At 41.1% G+C, this 25,633-nt stretch overlaps 1 protein-coding gene across 2 annotated transcripts; it reads left to right on the forward strand.

Moving 5' to 3' along the window:
• Positions 1–1,690: 1,690 nt before the first annotated feature.
• MEMO1 (mediator of cell motility 1) lies at positions 1,691–25,114 on the forward strand. Of its 2 annotated transcripts, XM_015857727.2 has the most exons (9): positions 1,691–1,884; positions 10,095–10,176; positions 11,827–11,895; positions 13,479–13,591; positions 14,764–14,875; positions 15,331–15,473; positions 16,641–16,717; positions 22,808–22,912; positions 24,152–25,114. In XM_015857727.2, the coding sequence occupies exons 1-9, from the start codon at positions 1,824–1,826 to the stop codon at positions 24,281–24,283; spliced, it is 894 nt and encodes a 297-aa protein (XP_015713213.1). In that variant the 5' UTR covers positions 1,691–1,823; the 3' UTR covers positions 24,284–25,114. The 2 variants fall into 2 exon arrangements, with proteins under 2 accessions (XP_015713213.1, XP_032299447.1); XM_032443556.1 differs by lacking the exons at positions 1,691–1,884; positions 10,095–10,176; positions 11,827–11,895 and adding an exon at positions 12,808–12,915.
• Positions 25,115–25,633: the final 519 nt, after the last annotated feature.

The following is a 25,633-nucleotide window of genomic DNA, read 5'->3' on the forward strand; positions in this document are numbered from 1 at the left end:
AAAGCAGGAGAAGCTCTTGACTTTGCTCATGCTCCAGCAGCACTCAGTGAGCCCACAGCCTCACTTCCATTCCTCTGTGTGCTGAGCAGCAGGTACCCCGGCACCACCTTCTCCTGTTTAACTGAAGAGCTGCCTACTTGTATTTCTGCCTCTTTACCAGCCCTTACGCAAATAAACTATTCACAATTGGGAGGCGGTGATTAAAAGTTCATAAAGAAGAACCCACAAATCACTGACTACTGCTTATGTCTACCTGGGATGAGGAGTGATGACAAAAAACAACCCTAGTGTCACCCTTGCCAGTGGAAATTGCTCCTGTAGTACTGTAGATGAGAAGCTTTGTCAGGAAGAGGTAGAATCAAATGCTGTTGTCAGGGTTATTACATCCCCTCATGGTGAGGCCGGTATTGGGGGAGCAGAAGATGATTCTCGCTCATGAACATGACCTGAAGCACTCAGCTACAGTGCTGGCCTTTCTGATCCTCAGGGTGCACCTCAAGCAATGCCTTTATCCCCATGTTTCCTTTGTTCTGCTGTTCAAGAAAAAACCCAAACAAACCCAACAAGCTGTGTGTTTTGCCTGCATTTACAGCTTTGGCTGTAAGACTTTTCAAAGAATAAAATGGCGTTGGGGGAGAAGGAGAATACATCTCCTGAGCTGACCCGTGCGCTTTCCACCTTGCAATGTATAAGCGTACCTCTATCTGGATGGCTGCCACCTTCCCTTCTCTCCTGGCTGTATCTGATATGGCAGTGGCAAAAGGGGCCTCTTCCCCTGTTCGTACTGGCCACGTTTCTCTTCCCAATTCGCCTTATTAGCCATTTTGAGCTGAGCTTGGCGTCTCCATAGCAGCAGTCCATTCACCATTAAAGGGGTGGGGAAGGACTAAGCCGAGAATTAGAGGCTTCTACACGGTACACCCCCAGCCTGTGCTGCGTGCCACAGCGGCAAAGCCGTGCGCGTACGGACGGGAGCGGCTGGGAAACTGCGCCGCCTCAGAAAAGGGAGCTTCGGCCTCAGGCCTCCCGGAGAACTGTGCTCCGTCAGCCTGCGACCGCGGGATCTGACGGCCCTGATGGATCTGACGGCCCCGCTGGAGCAGCCCTACAGGCCGCCTGCAGCAGAGCACTGACAGACCGCACGGCACCCCCGGCCGGCGCGGCCTCCCCTCATCTGACCCTCACTCGTAATCTTCCCTTCTACCACGGAGACACGGCCCGGCCAATCAGCGACGGCAGAAGCGGCAACCACGGCAACGCGCCCGGCCAATCGCCGTGGGGCTCCGGCTCCTGGCCCCGCCCCTTTCCGCCCTCCCCCCGGCGGCGGCTCCGCTCCGTTCCGGGCCCGTCAAAGCGGGGGGCGGGCGCGGCCGGTCCGGGCGCCCAATGGCGGCGAGGCTTTTGCTTTCGTGCCCAATGGGGGAGCGGCGCCCGCGCGGCCCTTAGAGCACGGCAGCCGAGCCGGGCCAAACCCGGTCGCGGCCGCGTCCCCGTTCTCTCCGCGTCCCCCACCCGCCGGCGCGGAGTTGGCGGCGGCGGCCTCGAGCTTCGTCCCCGCCTCCCCCCCCGGCGTCCCCCGCGGGGCGAGCGCCTGCGGCCGAGCGCGGTCCCGCGGCCCCGGCCCGCGCCGCCCCGCCCGCCGCCCCCGGGCGCCCCCCTCCCGTTCGCCGTCCGTCCGCCCGCCCGGAGGCACCGCCGGCAGCGCCGCCTCCGCCCGCCGGGCCCGGGCCGCGCCGGGGGAGGAGGGGGAGCAGCGCCGCCGCCGCGGCCGGGCCCGTCCCCCGCCGGCTCCCCCGAACACCATAGGCGGCTCCGGCACCAAGATGTCCAACCGGGTGCTCTGCCGGGAGGCCAGCCACGCCGGCAGCTGGTACACTGCCTCAGGTAGCGCCGCCGCGGCCCGGGGCGGGGGCGGGGGCTGAATCAGCACTTTGAGCCGGGGCCGGGGAGCGCCGACAGCCCCGCCCCGACGGTGCGGCCGGCACGTGGCGGGCGGGGGGCCGCGGCCTGGCGGGGCTCGGTGTATCGCCGGGTGCCCCTCCCGGAGCTGTGACCGGGGCCAGTTCGGGGGCCGAGCGTCCAAGGTCCATCGTTGGGGTTAGGGAGCGCGGAGCGTGTGTTGTAGGGCTCGGTGCTGGGCTGGGGGGGTAGCGGGAGGCTTCGTTCTGTTCCTGCGGCCCGACTCGTGATTGCTTCTCCAAAGCTCTTTCTTTGCCGGAGGATGCACAGAGTGGGATCTGACCCTTTCTAAGAAGTGATATTTGTGGTAAAAGAAAACAGAAAAGAGGTGGTGCGTTGGAGGGGGCCCTTCCCACCTTCCGGCAGAAGACTGAACCCCCCAGGAATAGCTCTGTTTCTATGCACGTGTGCGTGGCAATACCCTCTGCTGGGTTCTGGAGCTGTGTGGGGCTCCCACTTGTATTTCCACAGCTGTTACTGAAGTGACATGCAGGGCACGGTCCACTGCTGGTCTTGAGGATAAAGAGCGTTGCAGGAGTGTGGGCAAGCGAGAGGTTCTTGTGGAGAACTGCTGGGGTGCAGAGATAGGGGAGGGGTGCAGCCAAAGCATTCTGTGTATTTCGAATCCTGAACTGACATTTCTAAAGCACTTCTCCTGGCTGTAATGAGGCGGTTTCCCCTCTTCTTCACAAAGTAATGAATAAGGTATGAAGCAAAAAAAACTGGAAAGGAAGTAAAGAAATACACGGGGGAGGTGATACCGGAAGATGCAGGCTGTGAGATAAGGAGCAGAGCTGTCGGCTGTGGCTGTGTGCTTCCAGACAACAATAGAGAATGACTGTCTTCCTTCTGAGCCTCGTATTTGAGACACAATGGCTGTGTCCATTGCAAAACTGGCCTCAAACCTGCGTCTGGAGCAGACAGCTTGCATTTAGTTCTCCATTTGTTTGGTGTGAAAGGTAGTTGCTCTGTAGCAAGCAAGCAAGACTGTGTCGAACGTATTTTTAAACGTGTGCAAGGACATCAGAACATTAAGACTGCGTGTCAGCACCTTCTTGTTGTTTTGTTTATTAATACAGCAGAAAATTGCTTTGCAGTGTGGAATTGCTAAAGGACCTCATATACATTTTGTAGCTTTGATTTTCATACTGGCTTCATACCAGGTTGCAAATAAAAACAAGCCCTGCTGTTGCTTAATAATTAATTTGGGAGGCATAGGTAGTGTTTGGCTTTTTCCCCCGCCTCCCTCCATGCTAATTCAGCAGGTAGGTCTGTGAGACTGCATCTCCATAGATCCGTGTGACGAGTTTGGCCAGTAGGACTTGTCTGCAGTGGGACATCCAGAAGCTTTTGTGCTGCCTGTGGCTATTAATGGCTGGGGAGGTGTGGGATCTGGTGTCTGCCCAGGCACCTCCCTGCAGGAAAACAACCAAACAAGGATGTTAAGGGGAATCGTGTTCTAACTAGTTGTGCTGATGGTACTTCTGACAAGTTAAATTGTAACTGCTAGTGTGTGCGTTTGGGATTGGCGGTTAATGCTGCACGGACTGCCAGCTTTGGGTGATGTTTTTACCTTTTGAGGGGATTTTTTTTGTTTTTTAATGAAATAACTTTATTAATGTTCCTTTCTGTAGAGCTGCTATGTGCTGTTTCTGTAGGGTATGTGAGGCAGCAGGATAGGAGCTATGTGTGGTTTGCTGCACAGGAACTCATTTTTGAGTTCCACTTACAAGGGTCTATGAATAGTGAACAGGAAACAGATGAGGACCAGGAGGGTGTGTGCTCACCATGGAATTACAATTGTGATAGTTCTTTGCATTCCTGTGATTCTGCAGGGATTGTGTCGTCTAGTCCTCCTACCTACACCCTTTGTGCTTCCCATCCAGGCCCAGAAGTGATTTGATGGGTTATATTCAACCTGTTAGCATTTAAGCTTCCCATTTCTTGATAAGTATTGTGTTTGTATAGAGCTGTGCTCCCTTGTGTAGAGCAAGCAGGTGCTTTGGAAACCCTCATCCCGCTCCATAGTTGAGGCGACTATTGGCATTCTCCATCTGTCCAAAAGGGCAATAAGAAACATGGTGCTTGAAGGACGTGTTCAAAAATAAGACCCTGACTGTGGGTGTCTGGTCTGGGAAGGAAAGGATTGAGTCAGCTGAGCAGTGGACCCTGGAAGCTGAGAGAGAAGAGGATCAGAATGGATCTGAAATGGAAAACAGTGTTGTGGCAAAAGGATATCATTGAAAGGATGCCCTTAAAAGGGTTTACAAGAAATACTCTTCATTCTCATCAGAGACTGATCGTTATTGTAGGGCAGCAATTGCTTCAGCTGAAAATAAACCCTCATTCCCCTTTGTTTTCTCCAGCTATGTAATATGTATCGCTTGGGTGTTCTGCCTTGGAAAATATAAACATGCATTACGTTCTAGTGAGAATACATCACCTAATTGTGTGATGTTAATAAACTTTTCAGAGCTGTTGAGACTGGCTGCATGATTATGCACATCTAGGCGTGCCTACACATTAGTGTGTCATATCTAGCTGTAAGAAAACAACTTTGTTGTTAAGAGGGGGAGGGCGATGTCTCAGGCAGAAAGCACTGCATCTTCTATTCATCAATGAAGCTGAGGGGTGCTTCATGGTGATGGTAGCGTTTAACTCCCAAATTGTTCTTCATCCATACCATGCTATTGTAAAAGAAAACCTAAAAAGTTTTGTTCTTTTTTAGTGAAAATCTGGAGTAGTATGTGACATACTGTTGCTTCTGGGGCCTTGCAGCCTGATGTATAGTGGCTGCTAAAACTGGTGGCAAAAATGAGATACAGGCTACTAATGTAGATGAAATGATGAACCTGTTGTACTGCCTTAACAGATACGTATCTATATCTGAAGTATTATCATTCTGTGGTGAAAAATAGTACACTGATTTATTTTTGGGAGAAAATCCTGCTGGGTTAATTCAATCACCCTGCATTCAGATCTCTTGAGAAATTGATTTTGAACAGCAGGGGAAAAGAGAAGATTAGGGACAACATGAAACAAAATTGCATCATTTTCCATGGCTTGAAATGCGGGACAGATGCATTCCTAGATAGAATTGTAGAATGGCTTAGGTTGGAAAGGACCTCGAGGACTGTCAGGTTCCAACCCCCCCTGCCAGAGGCAGCGTTGTCAACCTCTAGATCAAGTACTAGATCAGGTTGCACAGGGCCCCACCCAACTGGCCAGTTCTGTGGGGTGCTGACCCATGTGTGCCTGAAATGAGAATAAATATTATTCTTTGTGTATCCACTTATGCTACACATAAAGTAAGGAGAAAAAATGCCATTACAGGTGAGATGTCACACACACTTAACACACATTGTTTGCTGGCAGGCAGCCTGCCTTTCCTGGCTCCTGGATTGAATGCTATGGCGTTCCTTAGTAGAGTGTGTGATAAGTCTTCTTGTCTCAACCTTTCTCCAGTCAGTGGCACACTGATACAATCAAAACACAAAGAGTGAGTTGTTCCAAATCACATGAGCAGAATCAAACTGATGGTGTGAATGACAATATTGCACGAGTTGAAGTTTGTCCTGTAAAACGGGTTTGTCATCGTATTAGGTACACTTTATTTCTGTTCTCTGTGACTAAGCCTTGCGGTCACAAGTGACCACTGGTAGCCTGTACCAAATCCTTTGACCTTAATTTCTGTATGCTTATTGATGCAAATGTAAGTTGGCATAGTAATCACTGCATTGGTTTAAAAGGCCATTGCACTTGTGAGCTACTTGTGCAATGAGCCAAGTAAATGCTCTATCTCTGTATAGATATTTGAGTGGGGGGGGGGTAGAACCTTATGGTTGTCTTGTGTCCATTTCTTATCAGTGTCAGGAAAAAAAAGTGTGTACAGTTACAGCCATTTCTACTCAGCCATTGTCGTCTCCAATTAATGCCATGTCATTGCCAGGCCCGCTGCCTGCATTTTGAAGACAAATGTAGCTTCTGGGATGCCTCCCCCTGACTTCTGGAGCCATGGCATCCTGCCTTCACTCAGCACAGGGCCACTGCTCAGTGCTTTGCTGAGTGTCTGTGGTGGTAGAAGGGGCCAGAAGTGAAGAATGCGAGTGGCCTTGTGAGCTGTTCGACTGCGAATGAAGGTGTGGGAGGGGGCTGAGAGGGTTGGTTGCTGTTTCATCCATGTCTTTTGGAAGGTTAAATACTGCTTGTAGTGTTTTTCCCCATTTGATCTTCTGTCTTTCTTAGAAATTTTATGGGGAAAGTGGGTGCACTGCTGCTGGATCTCTTACAAATTAATCATGGAACGCACCATTAACATGCAGACTTTACTGTTCAGCATTGCACAGTGCAAAAGTATAAAGAAGTGATTTTTAATACGCTTTCTTGGCTATTGTTTCTAATTGGAACGTTTAAACACGGTTGTAATCATTCCAGGTAAAGAAAGTAAAGCTTCAACTTTTATGGTACAAATAAAATTGAAAAAGAGCTTTGTGTTTGGCGTGCTCCTAAAACAGTCCTGCAAGTATCACCTTGTGAATACTTTCACAAATTCTGATTGCGTTTAGCACCTAAATGTTTCTCATTAGAATCTAAATCACTTTCTTGGAGCTACAAAACAGAAGGTCGTTTGTTTGTACTTTGAATGGCCTAGTTGGGGAGGATTTCATAAAGTTAAGTAGGTGCGTGCTGGCTGATGCTCTTAATGGATGCAGACAGTGTTTGATTATTTATTTCCCAGTAGTTTTCAGTGAAGCAAATTAGAACTGGTAGAATACAGGAAAGCTGGAACATGCTAGTGGGAACTGCCACCAAAGAAGATTTTGGTGTTATGGCTTCAGTTTTATTTTCCCTTGTTCAAGCATCACCTGCTATTTTACATTCATCTTGCAGTATGTAAAACAGGAATTTATGTATCGTAAGTATAATCTTCATTTGTATCTTGATGTTTTCTTTTGCAGTCCTGTAATTTGTTTAAGTAAATTTCTGCCTTGCTTTTAGGCTGATTTCAGTGTTTCATCAGTATTCAGTATTGGGAAAGTCTACATTACAGCAGCAGAGAATGTGCTCATCAACACAAGCCTTTGAAAACCATTTTCTATTCCTGACGAATTCCAGTCTTTGTCAGTACAAAGCCTGTTCTTTATTCAAGAATTTGGCCTTTATTGTTTGAAATACTTTTTTTTTGAGTGGGACCTGTATTCTTTAAAACAACCACTACATTTCTGCAGTTGTAACTGAGAAAACTAGTTAGTCCTCTGTCACATTTCCAACTGCAGTCTGCCCACAGCTGGATTGGTTTAGATTCCCCTTCGAAGCTATGGGGATAGGAGTTCCCCTAGTGTATCACGAAACTGTCTTGTGGTAGCCCCAAAGGTTTTGCTGTTAATGACTTTGGTTTTTCCAACCTGGCACAAGACTAGAGCCTTAACAAGTACATCTGCTGTAGAATTAATTAGAAGTGCTTCTAAGCTGTGTAGGTTTTCTCATGTATGGGTAGAGATAATGAAAATATATAAGGAGTAGGTGCAGATCACCAGCCTGAAAAGAGAGGTTTTGCACTGTTAATGGTGGTTGCTGTGTCCAAAGCAAGTTTCCAGTATATTGTGCTGACCCATGGTGTATGAGCACTTCAGTTTCATCCAGCAGTGTCAGGTTGTCATTGTGGAACACATGTTGCTTTGGTGCAACTTTCGAAGCCTGCACTGTGACAAGTGTAAATGGGGTTGGTGAACCAAAGTGTGTGTGTGCCGGGTGTATGATTCATAGGGTAATGCTGTTTAACATGGAATGATTCCTTCTTGCTCACTGCACTGGGAGATTGATTGTAAAAATACATCTAGCTTCTAGGCAGAAAACTTGTACCAGTTACGACTGTAACTGTCTCTGTACATCTGTCTGCTGGAGACTTGGCCTGTACTTGGAATTATTCTTAGTTTGGTGAAATTTCTGCCAGTTTGCTAAACAAAACAGGATGGGAAATACCCATAGATAATATCAACATTCTTTAGTTGCATACTCATATTTATCCCTTATTTCATAGGATCGAAATCCTGTTGTAATATTACTTGTTTCAGTGAAGCTTGTGGTTTTTGCTTAATCTTTCTTCAGTCAAGGGCAGTTCTCATCTTACAGTATTGATGCTAAAGCATGCTGACTGTTCATTGAAGTAGCATCCAGCAGGCTTTCTGAGGCCTTAAATAGGCAGTTCTATCTGCCAGCTTTCCCAGGCTGGGCTTTCCACATGCTCCTTAGGACAGAAACCTCTTTTCTCCCATCACTGCAGCACTATCAGCTGAGGAGCTGCCCGTTTCACTTATCTGGGGACTGTTTGCAAAAGCTTTTTTCTATTTTAACTTACATATGAACAAAACTTACGGTGCTATTCATCTCCTATTATATCATCCCATATGGCAGAGCATACCTACTGTGATAATGTGGGTTTATTTATATTGTATATATTCAATTCAAATATTTTGACTTTAGCCTTAAGCACTGTCATGTTTGATAAACTGGAAGAAAAACCTCTCTGAACACGTTAAGTTGATGCTAACTGTAGCTTTCTGTCCCTAGGTAACTTGGTAACAAGGAAATTACTGTGCTAGAATATCCCCCTTAAAATATTTGTAAGAACAGGGAGCTGCAGGTAACCCTGTCAGTGACACAAGTTCTCTTGGAGTACTGTGGTTTATTTAGGTTTGAAAGGTTGGATGGATATGTGTGGGGCTTTTCTTGGTTTTGTCTGGTTTGTTTGTTTATCATTTTCCTTTGTGTACTTCCTTTGGAAAAGGATTTGATTACTTAAGCATTCTAATGCAACAGTTTAGTCCTCTTTGAACAATCATATGAAATTGTAGAAAATTACCAGAAATCCTGCACCTTGCCTTTAAACTGTTCAGTGAGTTACCTGATTTGTCTTAATGAGAGATAAATCGTCTTAACTGTCTTCTTAATTAAAAATAGCTGCTGGACAAGGAATGGAAGAAGGCCAAACACATTGCATGGCTGGGGGTGAGTCCAGGTCTATCTCAGGGTGCCTGAAAGCTTCCGGCACTTCTGCTGTTGTGCTGCCACTGAGCCCTTTTCAGAGAGAAGTTTGAAGATGGGGCTGATTCATGGATTGTTTAAGTCTCTGGTTAGTAGGTGTTTCAAGGAGTCCATTATTAAAGGGCTTTGTTTAGAAACTTCTTGTACATGTTTTGAGAGAATTAAAAAAAATATATATTTTTTTTCTTAATTTTAGAAGGGTACGATAGAAGCAGTAGAACAAAATTGATATGTGTGTATTTTGGACAGATTAATTGCTTCATAAAGTTCCTGTGTTACAGCATGCCACTTGTGCCACGTTAAAGGTGTAGGCTGTGTCTGAGGCCCTGGAGGTGATTGTAGGTTGAGAGAAGGGTATTGCAGTAATGTTCAGCTTCTACGTGTGAGAAAATGGGAGTTCTTACAACCACAAAGGAAGTCCTTCCCCTCCTACCATCCCCTTCTACAGAAGCTGACGTATTGGCAATGTTATGTATAGCTGTAAGCAGCTCTTGAGAGAGCTGTCAGCATGAGATCTGGTCTGTGGAATGTGTAGTTAGGTTAATGTCAAGAAGTGTATGTACCTGTAGTATATGTATATAATTGGAAGCTGTTGTGGAATTAGTATTAGCACTGTTTCCAGCTGTCTTCTTTACAGTTTTTCCAACTTACAACATGCTTTATGTTGCGCTTCATATTCTGTTATATTACCATTGGCCATCATCTTGGTGTGTAGGATGCACCATCTTTCCATGTTGGTTTTTCTTGGCACATGTTGTCTTATTACTTCTGAATCCTGTGAATATGATTACTGGAAGAGTAAATGATCTACTGAGCTCCCTTTTGAGATCATTAGCCATGCTTTCTAATGATGTGCATCTGTCCAGACAGCATGTGGATGTAGAATCAATGAACTTCAAGGACAGAGAGTTTGAAATTTCTCTAGTGCCAACTTAAGCATTACAGGCATGTTGGTTTTTATACCTCCTTTTTCAGGACAGGCCATGAAGTTTAAGATTACTTTAAATGTTTGACTTTAAATGTTGATTATGGAGGTGTTCTAGATATATATATTTTTTTATGGCTTCAGTTATTTCCTTTTGTTTTCATAGGACCCCAGCTGAATGCACAACTAGAAGGCTGGCTTTCTCAAGTACAGTCCACAAAGAGACCTGCTAGAGCCATTATTGCACCGTAAGTTTGAAGTCCATTTTTGGTGTGTATAATATTTGGTTTGTTAAATACATACTTATTCTGAGTGATTTTTGAGAACTGGGGAAGTCCTGACTGTAGCTGAAAGAAACGTCATGTGGTTTCTCAATAATATTTAGAAAATGAAGTGGAAGTGGCATAAACCCATGATCATCTTGGTATATGATCAGTTTCCTTTTGCAGGTGGCTTGAAGAAATAATCTTTTCCTTGTGATCCTCTAAGATAAGAGGTAGCCTAAGACGATGACTCTTTCAATGCAGTTATTGCATTGAACAGCTACGTGTATGTTTATTTTTGAAGTCAACAAAGAGAAAACCACTTTGCAAAGCTAAAAATTGTATTGAAACATTTTTCAGCAATCCAAAATGGTTTACTTTTGTTGGGTGCTTTTTTGGTGTATTTATTTTTGTTTTGGGCTACAGGAGAAACCATCTCAGTTATTTAGGTAGAACTAAGTTTAATGACATTAGTGAAGGCTTGTATATATAAGAAAGGTATGTTGATTATTCAAGCTTGTTGTGGGTAGGAAGGGGATACTAGAAAATGCACCTTAATTAACTTCTGGTATTTCCTGTTGTAACCATAGTGTTAACATAACATTAGAGGTATTTCATAATAGTACTTAATCCATGGAAGAAACTGTCTCAAGTCTACCATGGTCTTTTCTTGCGGGAATATCTGGAGAAAGGCTTTCTAGCTGCGGCTTAGATAAAGATAAGATTTATTACTTAGATCTGTGCTCGGGTTCATAAGAAACACAACTTGCATTCCTAGATACGTGAGAAACACAGACTAGGCCTAACTACGAGCCTTAGCATGACTACTGCTACTATTATTTAAAGCACACTGTAACAGAGATGCTTCTGTGGCCTTGCTGAATTCTTCATTCATCTGTGCCTTTGTTTTGGCACCTGTAAAGTGGAACATGGCTAATACAGTTTTTGTGAAGGACAAAAACTTGCATCAGAGGGAACCTTTTGAAGGCTGTGTTAACCTTGCTGATTCACCCTGTCTCCCTGTTATCCACTTAGTCTGCAGTAGTGGAGCATTTTGAAGTAAAATCTGGGAATAATTTTGAGGATAACTTGCTCCAGATATCATCTGTATGTGTGCATCTTACTGCATTCCACTCCCTTATGCCTATTTATTCTGTTGTTGAGGTGGTTTTCATCATTGACTGAATATTTTTATTCTTCTTTCTGTTTTAACAGTCTGCTTTTGACAAACTCTTCCACTGTCCTCCATGTTCAGTTTACATGTATCTGGTTAGGAAAACTTCCTCCAACATTGTATTATTTCCATGTCTAGTGGTTGCACTCTCAGCATTACTATGAGCTTCTGATAGTATGCAGTTGTACAGAGGGCCTACTATATCTTTTATAAACAACAGAAGGTGCTTTGATTAAGGATGCCTATTTAATGTTTACTGCTAGCTCTTCTACAAATACATCATGCATGCATTCAGTATTGCAATAGTGCTCTTCAGCTGTTCCATGGGATGTTTTGAGGATTATTCTTGTTATTTCTAGTTTTTAGGTGATAAAGATGTTAATGTTTAATAGCAGTGTGAATGTGATGTGCATTGTACAAAAATGTTCAACAGAGTTAATGCTGTTTAACTTGATTTACAGCCATGCAGGATATACCTATTGTGGATCTTGTGCAGCCCATGCTTACAAGCAAGTAGATCCAAATATTACGTAAGTATTAAACTCTTCTTTAGGAATCTTAAGATGAGGTCTAGGAAGTGTTCTTTGTTACCCTTATATTTTTGGTTTTTTGTATACTGAAGTATTTGATCACATTCTGCATTGGTTATTTAGTGCAGGATTACAAGCTGAATGCTACCAGGATTGTCTTCTGCTATGGAGAAAAATAACCATTGTGTGTATATAATACTTAAAGCCAATGAAAGTTACTTGTTGTAATAGTTTTAAATGGACTTGTGTTACTAATGGCAGAGACTCAAAAGCCCAAAATTAAAAAAAACAAAACACCAACAACCAACAACACCAACAAGAAACATCCCCCACTGTAGTTTGTGTCTGCATCTAAAGGTATAAAGAGACTTTATTCTAGAAAGAAGTATAATTCTTTCCTGTTTTGACAGCAACATTTGTTCAATGTGAATTTTAAAACATCTCCAGTATTTTCTCACTGTATGCATCTTGCAATGCCAGTCTAAAAACTGGCTCTGTAAGTTGCTTAGAAGATAAATGTTGTGCTCCCAAAACCAAAACCAGTGTTAGCATACACTCTAAACTATTGTAAAACAACGTGAAGATAACTTAGTTTTAGAGAGGCCAGTTCTCTGTTACACTAAATCGAGTTGCATTCCCCAAGTTCAGTGACACAGTGAGTTAATTGAACTTTCTGGATCACTTGATGTTTTATTGCATGGGATGTCTAGAATTCACTAGAGTGTAATTAATCTTTCAACTGAAGTATTGTACATTTGGATTTTTTGCTTGTATGAGCTCTGTAAACAGGTGTAGTATTTTAGTATTGCTTTTATTTCGCATGCAAGAGAGAAGAAATAAAGATATTTTCATGTTTCCACCACTTTAGTTCAGTGCAGATGTGATCCTGATTCTGAAAAGCTGAATTTCCTGTAGATTTTTCTAAAGTTCTGTGGCAGGAGAGTTAAGCAAGAGCCAGGAGCTGATGACTTCATGAAATAATACCATGATGGGTGAAAGATGGCAATATCTGCTGAGGCTGTGAGTGTATAGATCCAGATCCTTGTTCTTAATGCAACAGCTGGGCAAATAAACCAGTTGAGGGTAGCTTAAAGTGGAATTTGGTATAACTTGAAGTAAAGGGTAATCAAGTAAACTACTGAACAGCTCCGAATAGGTGATAAATCTATAATCCTCACTTGAGAGTGCATACCTGTAATTGTTGACCACATATAAGTGAAGGTTGAGTTAGATTTTTCAATTTACTCCTTTGATCAAAGGGCTATAATGTATAATTCTGCCTTCAGATGACCCCAGTCAATTGCTAGTTGATTAGTGTTGGTATATAATCTGTTTGAGAGGTTTAAAGCTATGTGAAGCATTATTGCACCGATCTTAGGACTGTTTCTGAGTTACTGAGTGAGGATCAGGGATTGATCTGTGGTCTGATGCATAATAGAATAAAACTCTGCTGTTAACCACCAACTGCTCAAGTATTGCTTCATATGCCAGCATTTTTTTTAAACTTGTTACTCTAAACAAGCCTCTGTTCAATTGCTGTTGTCTAAATTCTGGGCTTCTTGTTTGTCTGTTGATTGTTGTAGCCGAAAAATTTTCATTCTTGGGCCTTCCCATCACGTGCCCCTTTCCCGATGTGCACTTTCCAGTGTGGACATTTATAGAACACCTCTGTATGATCTCCGAATTGACCAAAAGAGTAAGTGTGCAATAAAGCTTACCTGCTGTTGGCTGCTGGGGCTTCAGAATTAGCTGCGGTGGTGCAGTGCTGAGGACCATTATAGTGCTGGGCATATCATTGCTCTTCTGTGGCATACAGATGTGAAAGTTTTACTCCAATGAAAGCTAACTTCTTGAAGATCCTAACATATTAAGGTCTTTTTGCTCCAGCATTCTCTGAATTATTCTGTCTGCAAAAAACCACAGTGTTTTAGTTGGTTTGAATGTATTTCTAATGAAGGAACAGAAAACTACCTTTATTTGGCTGTCCCATTGCATGTGACTTTTTTTTCTTTTTTAATTAGTGTAGTACCTACAAAATTTAATGTTAGTCCATGAAAGACTGGTCTTCGAGAGTAAGTTTAAAGATGCACTGAAGATGGCTGTGATGTTCTGAGTCATATAATTTTCAAAGTATATCTAAACTATACTTTTCAGAAGTGCTTGTTAGCCAAATTTGTTGCTGCTTCATTATCACTGATTAACTGAGCCAGATCAGGCTTCCTGCATGATGCCTGTAAAAACTTCCTTAGGTGCCAAATATTCAAGGTTTTGCAGAACGCCTTTATGTAATGGAGAACAAGGCAGAGCCCTACGTCAGTCTACCCACCGAGTAGAGCTTCCTAATGCAGAGATCACTGTTTGCATACCACCAGGTTCACTTAAGAGAATGAAACATAGCTTATAGGTATGCATTACTTAATCAGATTTTGCTGTCTGATAATTCAGTTAATAGTAAACTATATTAAGTAGTAATACATCCAGCAATGACTCAGCTGGTCAACTTCTCAAAAACAATGTGATGGTGTAGTTTGGGAAAATAAGAGTTGAAAGACTAGGCACCTGCATGTATATTTTCTAATGTTCTACTATGCCATGAAGTTTCATTATTAGATCTTGTAGCATAGCTGAAAATCTCTATACCAACAAGGTGACTGATTTAACACAACTTTATTCTGTAAATTAAATAGTTTATGACTTGAACGTAATTTTAATCTTACGTTTATGTAGAAATCAAGTGGTTTATGTTGACAGTTCTTGGAGACAAGTAGTTTGATTTATTGGGCTTGTTTCTGATAATGGTGCACTACATTTTGCTTTATTGTTTGTGTGTGGGGAAGAATGATACAAATGATTTTTGATTCATTTCAGTTTATGGAGAACTGTGGAAGACCGGAATGTTTGAGCGTATGTCTTTACAGACAGATGAAGATGAACACAGTATTGAAATGCATTTGCCTTATACTGCTAAAGCCATGGAAAGGTACTAGGGCTATTTACTTCTTGTACAGGAACATACATGATGTGCATTAAAATGCAGTTGAGACATTTACCGTACAGAAGGAAGAAATAATATCTTTGTAGAGATTTTCCTACCATAGTCCCCCATCCCTCAAGGAAAACCTTGGGGAGGAGGGGTCAGAGACGAGTATTATTTGCTTGGAAGAGTAGTCTGCATTTGGGCAGTACTTGTACACAGAGATTTTATTTATTGATTTCACTTGTTTTTCTATTTTGCAGCAAAAATGCTGTTTTGGGGGGGGGGTTGTATTTTGAAACTGAAGTAGTTTGAGGTTTTAGATTAACTTAAGAGTATGATCTTATCAAGTGAACTGTGTCTCGAAAACGTCCTTTTAAAACATTCTGCAAATTGTTAGCAAGTCTTAAAACACCTTAAGATGACAGTTAAATTACAGCCTTTTTTCTTTTGCTTATAAGCCATAAGGATGAGTTTACTATTATTCCTGTGTTGGTCGGAGCACTGAGTGAGGCAAAAGAGCAGGAATTTGGAAAACTCTTCAGTAAATACCTAGCTGATCCTAGTAACCTCTTTGTGGTTTCTTCTGACTTTTGCCATTGGGGTAAGTTTCACATCTCTTTATGACAGCAGTATGATTAATATTTTGTATTCACTTTTTAAAGAACGTCTTTCATTAAATGCATTTTGACATTTTAACTTTTGGTAAATGTGTATTTGAAACTTAAATATGTTTGTAAAGCTGAAAAAAAAAAGTTGGAGCAATAGACAAAACTAAAATGATACTACAAAGTGATACTATGTTTTTCAGTGTAGCAAAGAGGTGGGGAAGGAATATGGGTTTATAAACATCTTTTCACTTGCAATGGAATGTCTAAAGTTCCTTGCTTTTTTTTGTTGTTGTTTTCTTTTTTACTTTTAAACATCTCAAGGGATATTGCAAAAGTAAATAGTTAAAAATTCACTGGACATGTCAACATCCCTTCAGAAATAAGTTTTGTATTTTTTATTGCTGAGTAAGATAGCAAATGGCATAAATACTCCAACTCAGCTGAGTTATTCCAGTTCATGGTGACAGAACTAGATAGATTCCAGAAGCCTAGATGTCTGTCATTTTGCTTTAATGCTTTGTTTTCCCTTTACTGTAACAATAGCCGGAAAGGGGAACTGCTTCACAAAGATGTTTTATGTTACACAACAGACCTTCTTACTTTTTATTCATGGTCTCCTTTGGTCACCTTATGTAACAAAGTTCATGTTTTACTCATCTTTGAACTGTGGAATAGGTGGACCTGTGTGACCTGTGTTCAGCTGCGGCCAGTGAGCCATCTAGAACCGTTTAATTGAATTACCCTGAACTTTTTCTTATAACCTTCATTTGCAGTGGGTGTTATTGTGTGAGCAGTAGCTTGACTCCAGGGTTGACTTTATATCTGAAGAGAAAAAGCGAAAATAAATGTTGCTTTACATGTAAACTTATAGAAATTGAGTCCAAGGCATTAACAGGCAGTTAATAAGCGACACTGCAGTGTCAGATCTACAGAACAGGCTTTTCTTTTTAAGTACAGCTGCCCTTCTCTTTAATTCTTTCACTTGGCTTCTGGGCTGCTTCTGTGGTAGCCCTAAAATTTTCTCAGTGGATCTAAAAGATGTAAAGCAAATGGAGATTACAACTTACAGATGTTACAGTTTCGATTAATTTGTAAGTACTAGGGAGTGTTTTAGCTTCAAATTTTCCCTTTTTTATTTTATACGTGATTTTTGTTTCAAGGTCAGAGGTTCCGTTACAGTTACTATGATGAATCCCAAGGAGAAATTTATAGATCCATTGAGCACCTAGATAAAATGGTAAGTTTTCAGATTTGGTGGAACTAACTAACAAGTTTCTCCTGTACTTTACATTACTTTGAACACGTCGGAAACTTCTCTAACAAAGTGTTACAAATTGGCTATTTTATTGGCTGTATACTTTTCCTTTGCTTACCAGAACTTAGCTGTGGTCTTTTACTAATATCTTCTGTTCTACTGAGTGTGCACGGTACATTGTGGGTGTAATCTAATAAGCATAATTTATGAGAATAAATGCATGTTTACCTACTTAGAGTTTCCCCAGTGAATTCCTATCCATGTACCTTCTTATACGTATGAAAAACAGTAAAAATGATTAAATGTTGTGGTAGTTCAGACTTGATAGCTATGTTACCTGCATAATAAAACAGCTTTGTGATCTTTGTGATTGTGTTAATGGTTTCAGCATCTTCAATTATGAAGAGAAAAGGCTGTAGGGGATTGTGCTCTTCAGGAAAACAAAAGTCCCTGTTTCTTGGGGGAGCAGTCTTACCTCTCTTCTACTCTGTAGCTGTTGATGAGGGAAAAATGCTAGGCCATACTGTGTGCTATGCTTGGCAAATGGTTGGAGACCATAACGCCAATTTTGATACATTTTCTTTGCAATCTTAGAAGCCAAGTATTTCCTTTTAAATAGGGAAAAAGGAATAATTGTAACCTTCATTGAGGTTAACTCATATTTAACTCACAGAATAGAAGTAATTCTCCTGGAAACACAGCTTCAATTCAGTTCAACTAAAAGTACTGGATCATTTCTGTGACTCTGTGAATATGTTGGAAGAGAAAGCTATTGTTATTTAGGGAGCATTTATTTATTATCTTTTTTCTCTTGCCTGAAATGAGTAAAATAAGAAATATGTTGGAGAGAGCTCTGGAGTTTTTTCCTTTGTGTATCTATATTGATGTCTTTGCTTTTCACCAATTGCTGCTGGAATAGAAGCAGTAAATTTGCCTTTGCTCAAAGCCATTTTTACTAATTCCTATTGTCAAATGAGAGGTTTGTCTGTGTAGAGTCCCAGAACTTGCAGCTCTGCGTGTTTTTTATAGGAACATGGTTTAAGGTGAGTAAGCAAACATAGTTTCCTCTTGCTTATTTCTGCAAAGAAGGCTGAACGTGGGCATTTCATTACTTTTGATGAACATGCTGCTTTGGGCTGTTTCTTTATATAGTTATTAGCCAAAAAGAAGTGACATATTTGTAGCACTGGTGAAATTGATGTCTATTGTACACTGTGTAGTGATTTTAAAAGTACAGTCTGTCTTAATTTTAACTGGAAAGCTAACCATGCATTGTGGCAGTATGCTTTTTTGTCTGTTGGATAATATCATAAAACACATAACTCCAGAATCAGGCTCCGTGTTCAAACTTGATACAAAGTGATATTTTTAGCAATTTTAGGAAATTTGCTTCTAGCAATAGGACATTAAGGACAATGCCATAAAGATTTGCCTGTCATATTCTTCCAGCTTTTTAGATGAGTTAATTCAATTTTATATACCCCAATCAGTTTCCTCTTTTGTTTGCTTGTTTGTTCTTATCTGAAGTGTTGATTTTTGTAATGTCATTTGGTATGCTGAAGAGACTGCTGTTATAACTTCTGGGCCTCTCCACAGTGAAAATAGGATAAAGTTAAAGACAAAACTGAACTAAAACCAGCAGAGGTGTCACCTTCTGCAATTGCTGATCCCGTAAAATTATTGCTATCTAATAGCATTAATTTTACAGATTTTTTCTAGCCAGCAAAGCAGCAGACTGAATGCTTTGTAAGCAGGAAAGTATTCTGTGTTGAGATAAAAGGACTTTTATTTAGAAATACCCTTAAGGAAGGACTGTGGTCTTAGTAGGACTTCATCTTATGCATATGTGTGTGATTTATTTTTTTCTTAGCTAGTGTATAAACAACCGTAAACATTGTGGGTATTAGAGCTTTCCCAACCTCTTAATTGCTGTGGGAACCTTAATTTACTGTAATTCTGTTAAAGACTTGAGACTGGAGCATAAAAGATGCAGAGTTGTAAATATTGCTGGGCAAATGTCAGTTTCTCCACAGCAACTCTTAATATGCCCATTCTGTTGCCTTGCAGTATAATTACTGAAAGGGGCACCACATCCTCCTCGTTAACAGGGGTACCTTAGGGAAGAAGCCTCAAATGGAAAGTTGTAATTAAGCAGCTGATGGACAATACTGTCTTTGTATATAGTAACCTGATAGCTGCCAGATTCTTAAATAAGAGCAGGGGAGTATTTTGCAGAGCATCATAGAAGAGTAATTATTCTGTGATTGTCATTGACCAGAGAATTCAGACTATGCGCTCCAACCTTCTCTGCCAGATTGCTCATTTTGTATCTGTTTGTGAAAGCTTATACCTCACTTGAGTTGGTAGGATTCTGTTACCCTGAGTACTGAAAGGGGATCTTGTGCAGGAACAGCCAGCCGTTTTTGTGGAGAATCAGTGGCTGGCTTTTGAGGTGGTTTTTGTTGACTACTCCAGTGTGTTAGTACCTTCCAAAGAGCTTCAACCTGAGAGACTTGTTAGCTTAGGTGTAATGCAAGACTATGTCTTTCTGTCTGGTTGCCAATTTCTTCAGTCTCTGCTGTGCCCAGACATTAATTTTTCTGTGACTTCTCTCCTAGTCTGAGTGACTCCGGCATGCAAGGAGAGCTGAACTGACTAGTGCTGAGCCCAAGTTTTTTGTTTCTGCTTTCCTGTGTGTGATAATGGTGGTTGTGTGTATATTTGTATGTGTATTTAAATATGAAGAAACCACTGAGGTTACTGACTGGAAACTTGAGCTTGTCAAAAAGTCTTAGAATCTTTAGAGTTGGAAGGGACCTGTGAAGGCCATTTAGTCCAGCTCTTCTGCAATGGACAGGGACAACCACAGCTAGATGAGGTTGGCCAGGTCCTGGTCCAGTCTTGCCTTGAAAGCCTTCAGAGACAGGGCATCCACCATGCCTCTGGGCAACCTGTTCCAGTGCCTCACCACCTTCACTGTAAAAGACTTCTTCACTACCCTCTTGGAGCTTGAAACCATTTTCCCCTGTTCTGTCACCACAGACCCTGCTAAAGAGTCTGTCCCCTTCTTTTCTGTAGTTCCCCTTTAGATATTGAAAGGCTGCTATTAGGTCGCCTTCAAGCCTTCTCCAGGTTGAACAGTCCCAGTTCTTTCAGTCTGTCCTTGTAGGAGAGGTGTTCCATCCCTTGGATCATTTTTGTGGCCTTTCTCTGGATGCACTCCAACAGATCTCTCTCTACTGAGGACTCCGTATCTGTATGCAGTATTCCAGGTGAGGACTCACCAGCACAGAGAGGCAGGGTGCACTTGACCTCACTGTCATTATCATTAATATTAAAGAGTATCGGTCCCAGCACTGACCCTTGGGGGACACCACTTATCACTTCTATAGAGTCACTTATCTTTCTATAGAGACACTGAGCCATTGACCACCAATCTCTGGACTCAATCCTGCAGCCAGTTCTTTGTTCATTGAACAGTCTACCTATCAAATCAATACGTTTCCAATTTGGAGAGAATGATGTGGGAGTTTATGGTGTAAAATAAGTATAGATTGGGTGTGGTTTTTTGGGTTTGTTTCTTTGTTTTGTAAGTTGGTAGATATTTCATTCTATTGGGATCATTTTACAAAGTTTGTTTGTTTAATTACATTATATACACTGTGCTGGGTTGTTGTAGATGCCATTTATCCTGTCTGGTTAACTGATATATGCTGTAATATCTACGTGATAAACTGTAAAACTATGTGATAGTGTACATTCTGTCATGTATTTTAATTCAGCTGAGTAAGATTTAGAACAGTTATTCCAAATGCTGCAAGTTTCTGACTAGCTTCATACTTCTTTCTAGAACAAATGAAACACCACCTGATTGGAGTATTTCTTTTGTTTCTCAAAGCCATTTTAGATGAAGAACCAAGTTTGGTTCTGCCACAGTTCTTAAATCAGAAAGTTTGTAATGTTCAGTGCTGCTGAATGCTGACAGTATAGTTGTTACTGCCAATCTCCAATGGATTCTATCAACTCTGTAGTGTATGGAGCTCTGCTAATATTTGCTGGGTTGAACTGCATAGCTCTAACTGCTGATTTGTGCGTGGAAATAAGCTTATGAGGCATTGTTATAAATCCTCATTCATTCATTTGAGACAAATGCTCAAATGCCGTGCACAGTATGTTCTAGTGATTTATGGCTGTAAAGTGAGCCTCTTAGGTGAGCAGCCATTCTTTTAAAAAGTCATGAAATGGCTCATTAATGGGTGAAATATGTTCTTTTGAGCTGTTCAATATCTGGTTCTTCTGTCTTTGGTATATTGAAGTGTACAATTGAGCAGTAAATACGTGATTTGAGTACATGCTTCTTAAGCTCCTTAGGAATACAATGGTATCTGTAATCACTGCTACTTAGAGAGGAGTTGCCTTTGTTTTTAGCACTCATTTAAGTTCTGTAGATCTGGAGTGTGAGTAACAGCTGCTGTTACTAGCCAGGGGTCTGTATACCCTCTCTGTGACACTAGAAGAACTGGGCTCCTGCCAGAAGTTAGTCAGTACAGTTTGGTTTTATTTTTCTGCAAAGTTAATCTTTTTATGAAATCATCTTCTGTCTGTTTTTAATTAAAATTACACAAAGGTGATGGTTATGGTTGCTGTTTTCTAATCCTCCCCTGACGTTCCTGGGAACCTCCAGCTCTGGGAACCTCTGGGCTGTAATCCAGTCTGAATAATTTTAGTGTATCTGCCAGACTAGCCAACGCCCTTGCAGAATATTGAAGAGGTTTCATTTCTGACATGGAGACTTCAGACAGGCTGCTTCCTGCATCAGGATTTCTGCTTTTATCGCTTATGCTTCACAAAACTAGGCGAAGTGGTCGGGGCAACCACTGAAACAGAAGAAATCTTTGGAGAAATTATCTCTGTTCTCCCCTTTTAGTGTAGCTTACTAATATAAAATTCCCACTGTTCCCATGCAAAGCGTATGCATTTCTTCTGGTCTCTGAGGAAAACCTTCCTGCTTCATCAGTTACAATTAAGAAGCACAGCTATGTGTCCTACTGATTAGTAAGTGTCTGGGGCTCATTTGCCTGGTGAACAGAATTAATCATCTTTAGAGGGAGGAAAAACAGCAGAGAATGGACCCTGATATAGCCAAAAAACCGAAACCGTGATGAAACCCAGACATCAGTGGTGTTAGACCTGCTTTGAACTACTTTCATCACATATAATTCATGTTTCATCACGTATGTTTGGGGATAGGAGAAGAGTAGGCTGTATGTGTAGCTGTAAGATTCTTTTTGCCTTTGGGAATGCAAATATTTGCAAACATACATTTGTTTTCCTTGCATTAGCTTTCAAAGTAGACCCCCGTGTTATCATGGGTTTCATTGTGGATGGAAAGGAATATATTGATGTGATGGCCCTGTGGAATATGGAAGCGAGGTTTCCTGGCTCTTAGGGTTCTGTGGTGTGCCAATTTACCAGTGCTTTAGACATATTCTGGATCTGATTTTTATGCTCCGAGTGAATGGCACTCCTGTGCCCAGATCAACTGCCTTATTTGTGTGCTTGATTTGTCTAGGAAACATCCGTCTTTCCATGTGCTTGATTTGCACATGTATAATTTGTCTGGAGATTATTGACATCCAAAAGTCCCAGGAAAGTGCTCTGTCTGGAAGACTGTTAACAGAGAGAAGAGATGGAGGAGAAACCTCTTCCTGCTTTGCTCTTTTAGTAACTGTCTCTGCTTATTGCAGTACAAAATGTTATGAAAGCAGAGATCCTTGGAGGTGGGAGTCAGCTAGTCTGTGAGAGGAGCACTTTTAACATGAGCCTCACTGACACCTGTAAGGATAATATCACAGATCTTTGGGTCATTGACAGATCTGGAAGAATTCCTGCCTTTGTAAATTAAGGGCTGGCAACAAGAAGACCACAAGCTAGACCCTCATATGCTGAGATTCCCTTGATAGAAAGTAGAGGATTTTTATTCCTCATGTGCTCTGTGTTCATAAGTAGGTGATTACGCAGACACCTGCTTATGAATGTGTGAAATAATCACTGTTATCAATTCTTTTTCAGGGTATGAACATTATAGAGCAGCTAGATCCTGTATCTTTTAGCAATTACTTGAAGAAATACCACAATACAATATGTGGAAGACATCCTATTGGCGTATTATTAAACGTAAGTAATTTCTGATCTGTTAAGAAATGTAACATATAGCAATGTGCTTGCATTTGTATTAAATATGATATTGCTGAAGTACTCCTTAGCTCTAAAATGGCAAGTCCTGAATTAATTCCTTTCTCCAAGTGTTCTCAATTTGGTTTCTAATTTCCTTGTCTTGCTCATAGACAAATATTCTTGCAAAGGCTGAGGTTTTCAATTGCCTGAGGGAGATGAGGTACCATGATCCTCTTGAATTTCAATGAAATAGTCATTCACTTTCTCTTGGCACTTTAAAATAAAACCCATCTCTGTGGAGAAGTATGTACTTATTCTTCTGAATCAGTACTTACAAATGCACTTTATGTGTATATTCTTTTTCGGTATTGCTATTAGCTCGCTATTGTGAATGCCTTGTGATGTGTGACAGCATTGTTTTTGCAAATAATATGATGCGAGAGCACTTCTGTGAGAATCAGTGCAGTGCACTGTTAACTCGTAAATTTATGGCAATTAGAGTTCAGCATAACTGGTATTTTATGCTTACATTCTGTTTTGCTTTGATGCAGTGCAGGCATAAACCTGCCTTAACTTATTTGTTTAAATTGGGTCACAGCTGCTTTACTGATGGAGTGCTGCGGATTTATCATAATGCTTGAGTGAATCTCACTGTATTTTTAATACAATTTAAATCTAAAATATGAGGCACGCTAACCTTTTTACAAGGGAAAACCTAATTCCCTGGAAATGCAGTCTATGGAGAACATCTAGAAGAGTCTTTTAAAGTGTGGTCTATAGAAGTTGATATGTGCAATATCTATACTGGAGATGCAAGTATCAAAATTCAGTATTATGGCTTAACTGAGTAAATATCCAACTCTTAGCCTCAAATAACGATGAGTTTTGCAATGAGTCTGAGTTAAAGTCTTAGTTTGCTTTTGCCAGTTGTCACACTTAATGTATTTCTGGTGCGTTTCTTCTTTAATGGAAAAAATACTGTCTGAAAAGTGTTTACAGATATTTTGTTGCCTGTGTTCCTGTGTAAATTCTATAAGAGTAAATCCACTGTAAGTGGTTTCCAAAGGATTGATTTTTTGTAAGGTTGTTTGGTATTGCATTATATTGCTGCATGAATGTATGTGGTGCACCATGGATCTATGTGGTACATTGGGGGACAAGAGCCCTCAAGGGGCTGGGGAACAAACTAAAGTCTGATCCTCTTTTTTTGTTGTTTTGTTTTTCCCCTCCTCTCTCCAGGCTATCAATGAGCTCCAGAAGAATGGAATGAATATGAGCTTTTCCTTTTTGAATTACGCTCAGTCAAGCCAGTGTCGAAACTGGCAAGACAGCTCAGTGAGTTACGCAGCTGGAGCACTTATGGTTCACTGAACTGCTGAATGCTCAGGGATGGCACCTGCACACACTCTGTATACGGGGTCCCAGCCTAGCCCTTACAAAGATACAGTCCCTGGTCTTTGGGTATACTGAAACCTCAAACTAATAGAACTTTCTTCTTTTCTAGTAGGTGTAGTCCTTCCTTAGTTTCAACTCATTTAAAAATGCTTTCTTGTTTAGGACAATGGAAGGAAGAGTGGTATCAAAACATTTTGTGATATTTAGGAAAGATAATAGCTGTGAAGGTGTGGGTGGCAGGCAGTCCTTACAAATGCGACATGTAAAGCATTTACCATATCCTAAATTTGCACTCTTTGCAGACCTGTGCACATGTACTCAGCTTTCAGAATAGTTTTGCAAGTTGTTAATGGAAAAAAGGAGTGGAAGCTTTTTATTAAAAGGAAAAAAATGGAAAACAACGCATTTATAAATGATCCTGTATTAGAATATAATAAAACTCCAGTATAGTCAGTTACTACCCGTGATGTACAACAGATATCTTCTATTTTAGTTGCTAATAAAGGGCTACACAAACCAAAATAGTCTGATTTAAACTTATTGCTTTGTGTTCTGTATGTGGCTGCTTGTCATTAACATCCTTTATCCTCAGTTCTTTGCTTGAAATTCAGCCATTCTGTAAAATGCTTTAGAGTGTATTTTATATTCAACATTTGTTATGCCTGTTTCATTTACAATTTTATTTTTAATCTTAAACCTGCACTTAGTTCAGCTGTGCAAAAGGATTTTTAACAACCTGTGTATTTTGTTTCACAGAACTATAGAGTATCTTTTAATATGTGATATAAATTTCTGCCAGAAATGCTCTTCATGATTTTCTTTTTTCTTGGGTTTGATTATCGTAGGGGAATGGATGCATTATTTATAAGTGACCTAAAACTGAAATCAAGCAGCTTGAAATGATGATTTAAGAGTATCTGTGAGGCATTCATAGGCCACAGAAGGCATACAGTGATTTGCTCAAGCAATTATTCCTTAAGGATTTAATTGGGAGAGGAAGGGGAGGTTTCTCTCCTCTGTCCTGCATCCTCCCTGCTCCCTTTTGTTTTTGTTTTTTTAGGTCTTTGAGCGTTGAGTTCCTTCATGTTCTTTAAACAGCACCGTATCTTATGAGTTCTTGAACTTTCTTTCTGACAAAATAACGGAATAATGGAGTTGTTGTTATTCCTGAAGGTTTCCTCTCATTCTAATAAGAAATGTAAAATAGAATGGCGGTTCTGGCTCATTATCTAAATGGAGATTTCATTCAGTGATATTTGACCTGTTGTCAAGCAACCTCCTGTTACGTTCAGCTTTTCTGGGTAACGGAGGGGAATTTTAGAATTC

Source organism: Coturnix japonica, chromosome 3 (genome assembly GCF_001577835.2).
Source record: "Coturnix japonica isolate 7356 chromosome 3, Coturnix japonica 2.1, whole genome shotgun sequence".
In the NCBI taxonomy this organism is placed as follows: Eukaryota; Metazoa; Chordata; class Aves; order Galliformes; family Phasianidae; genus Coturnix; species Coturnix japonica.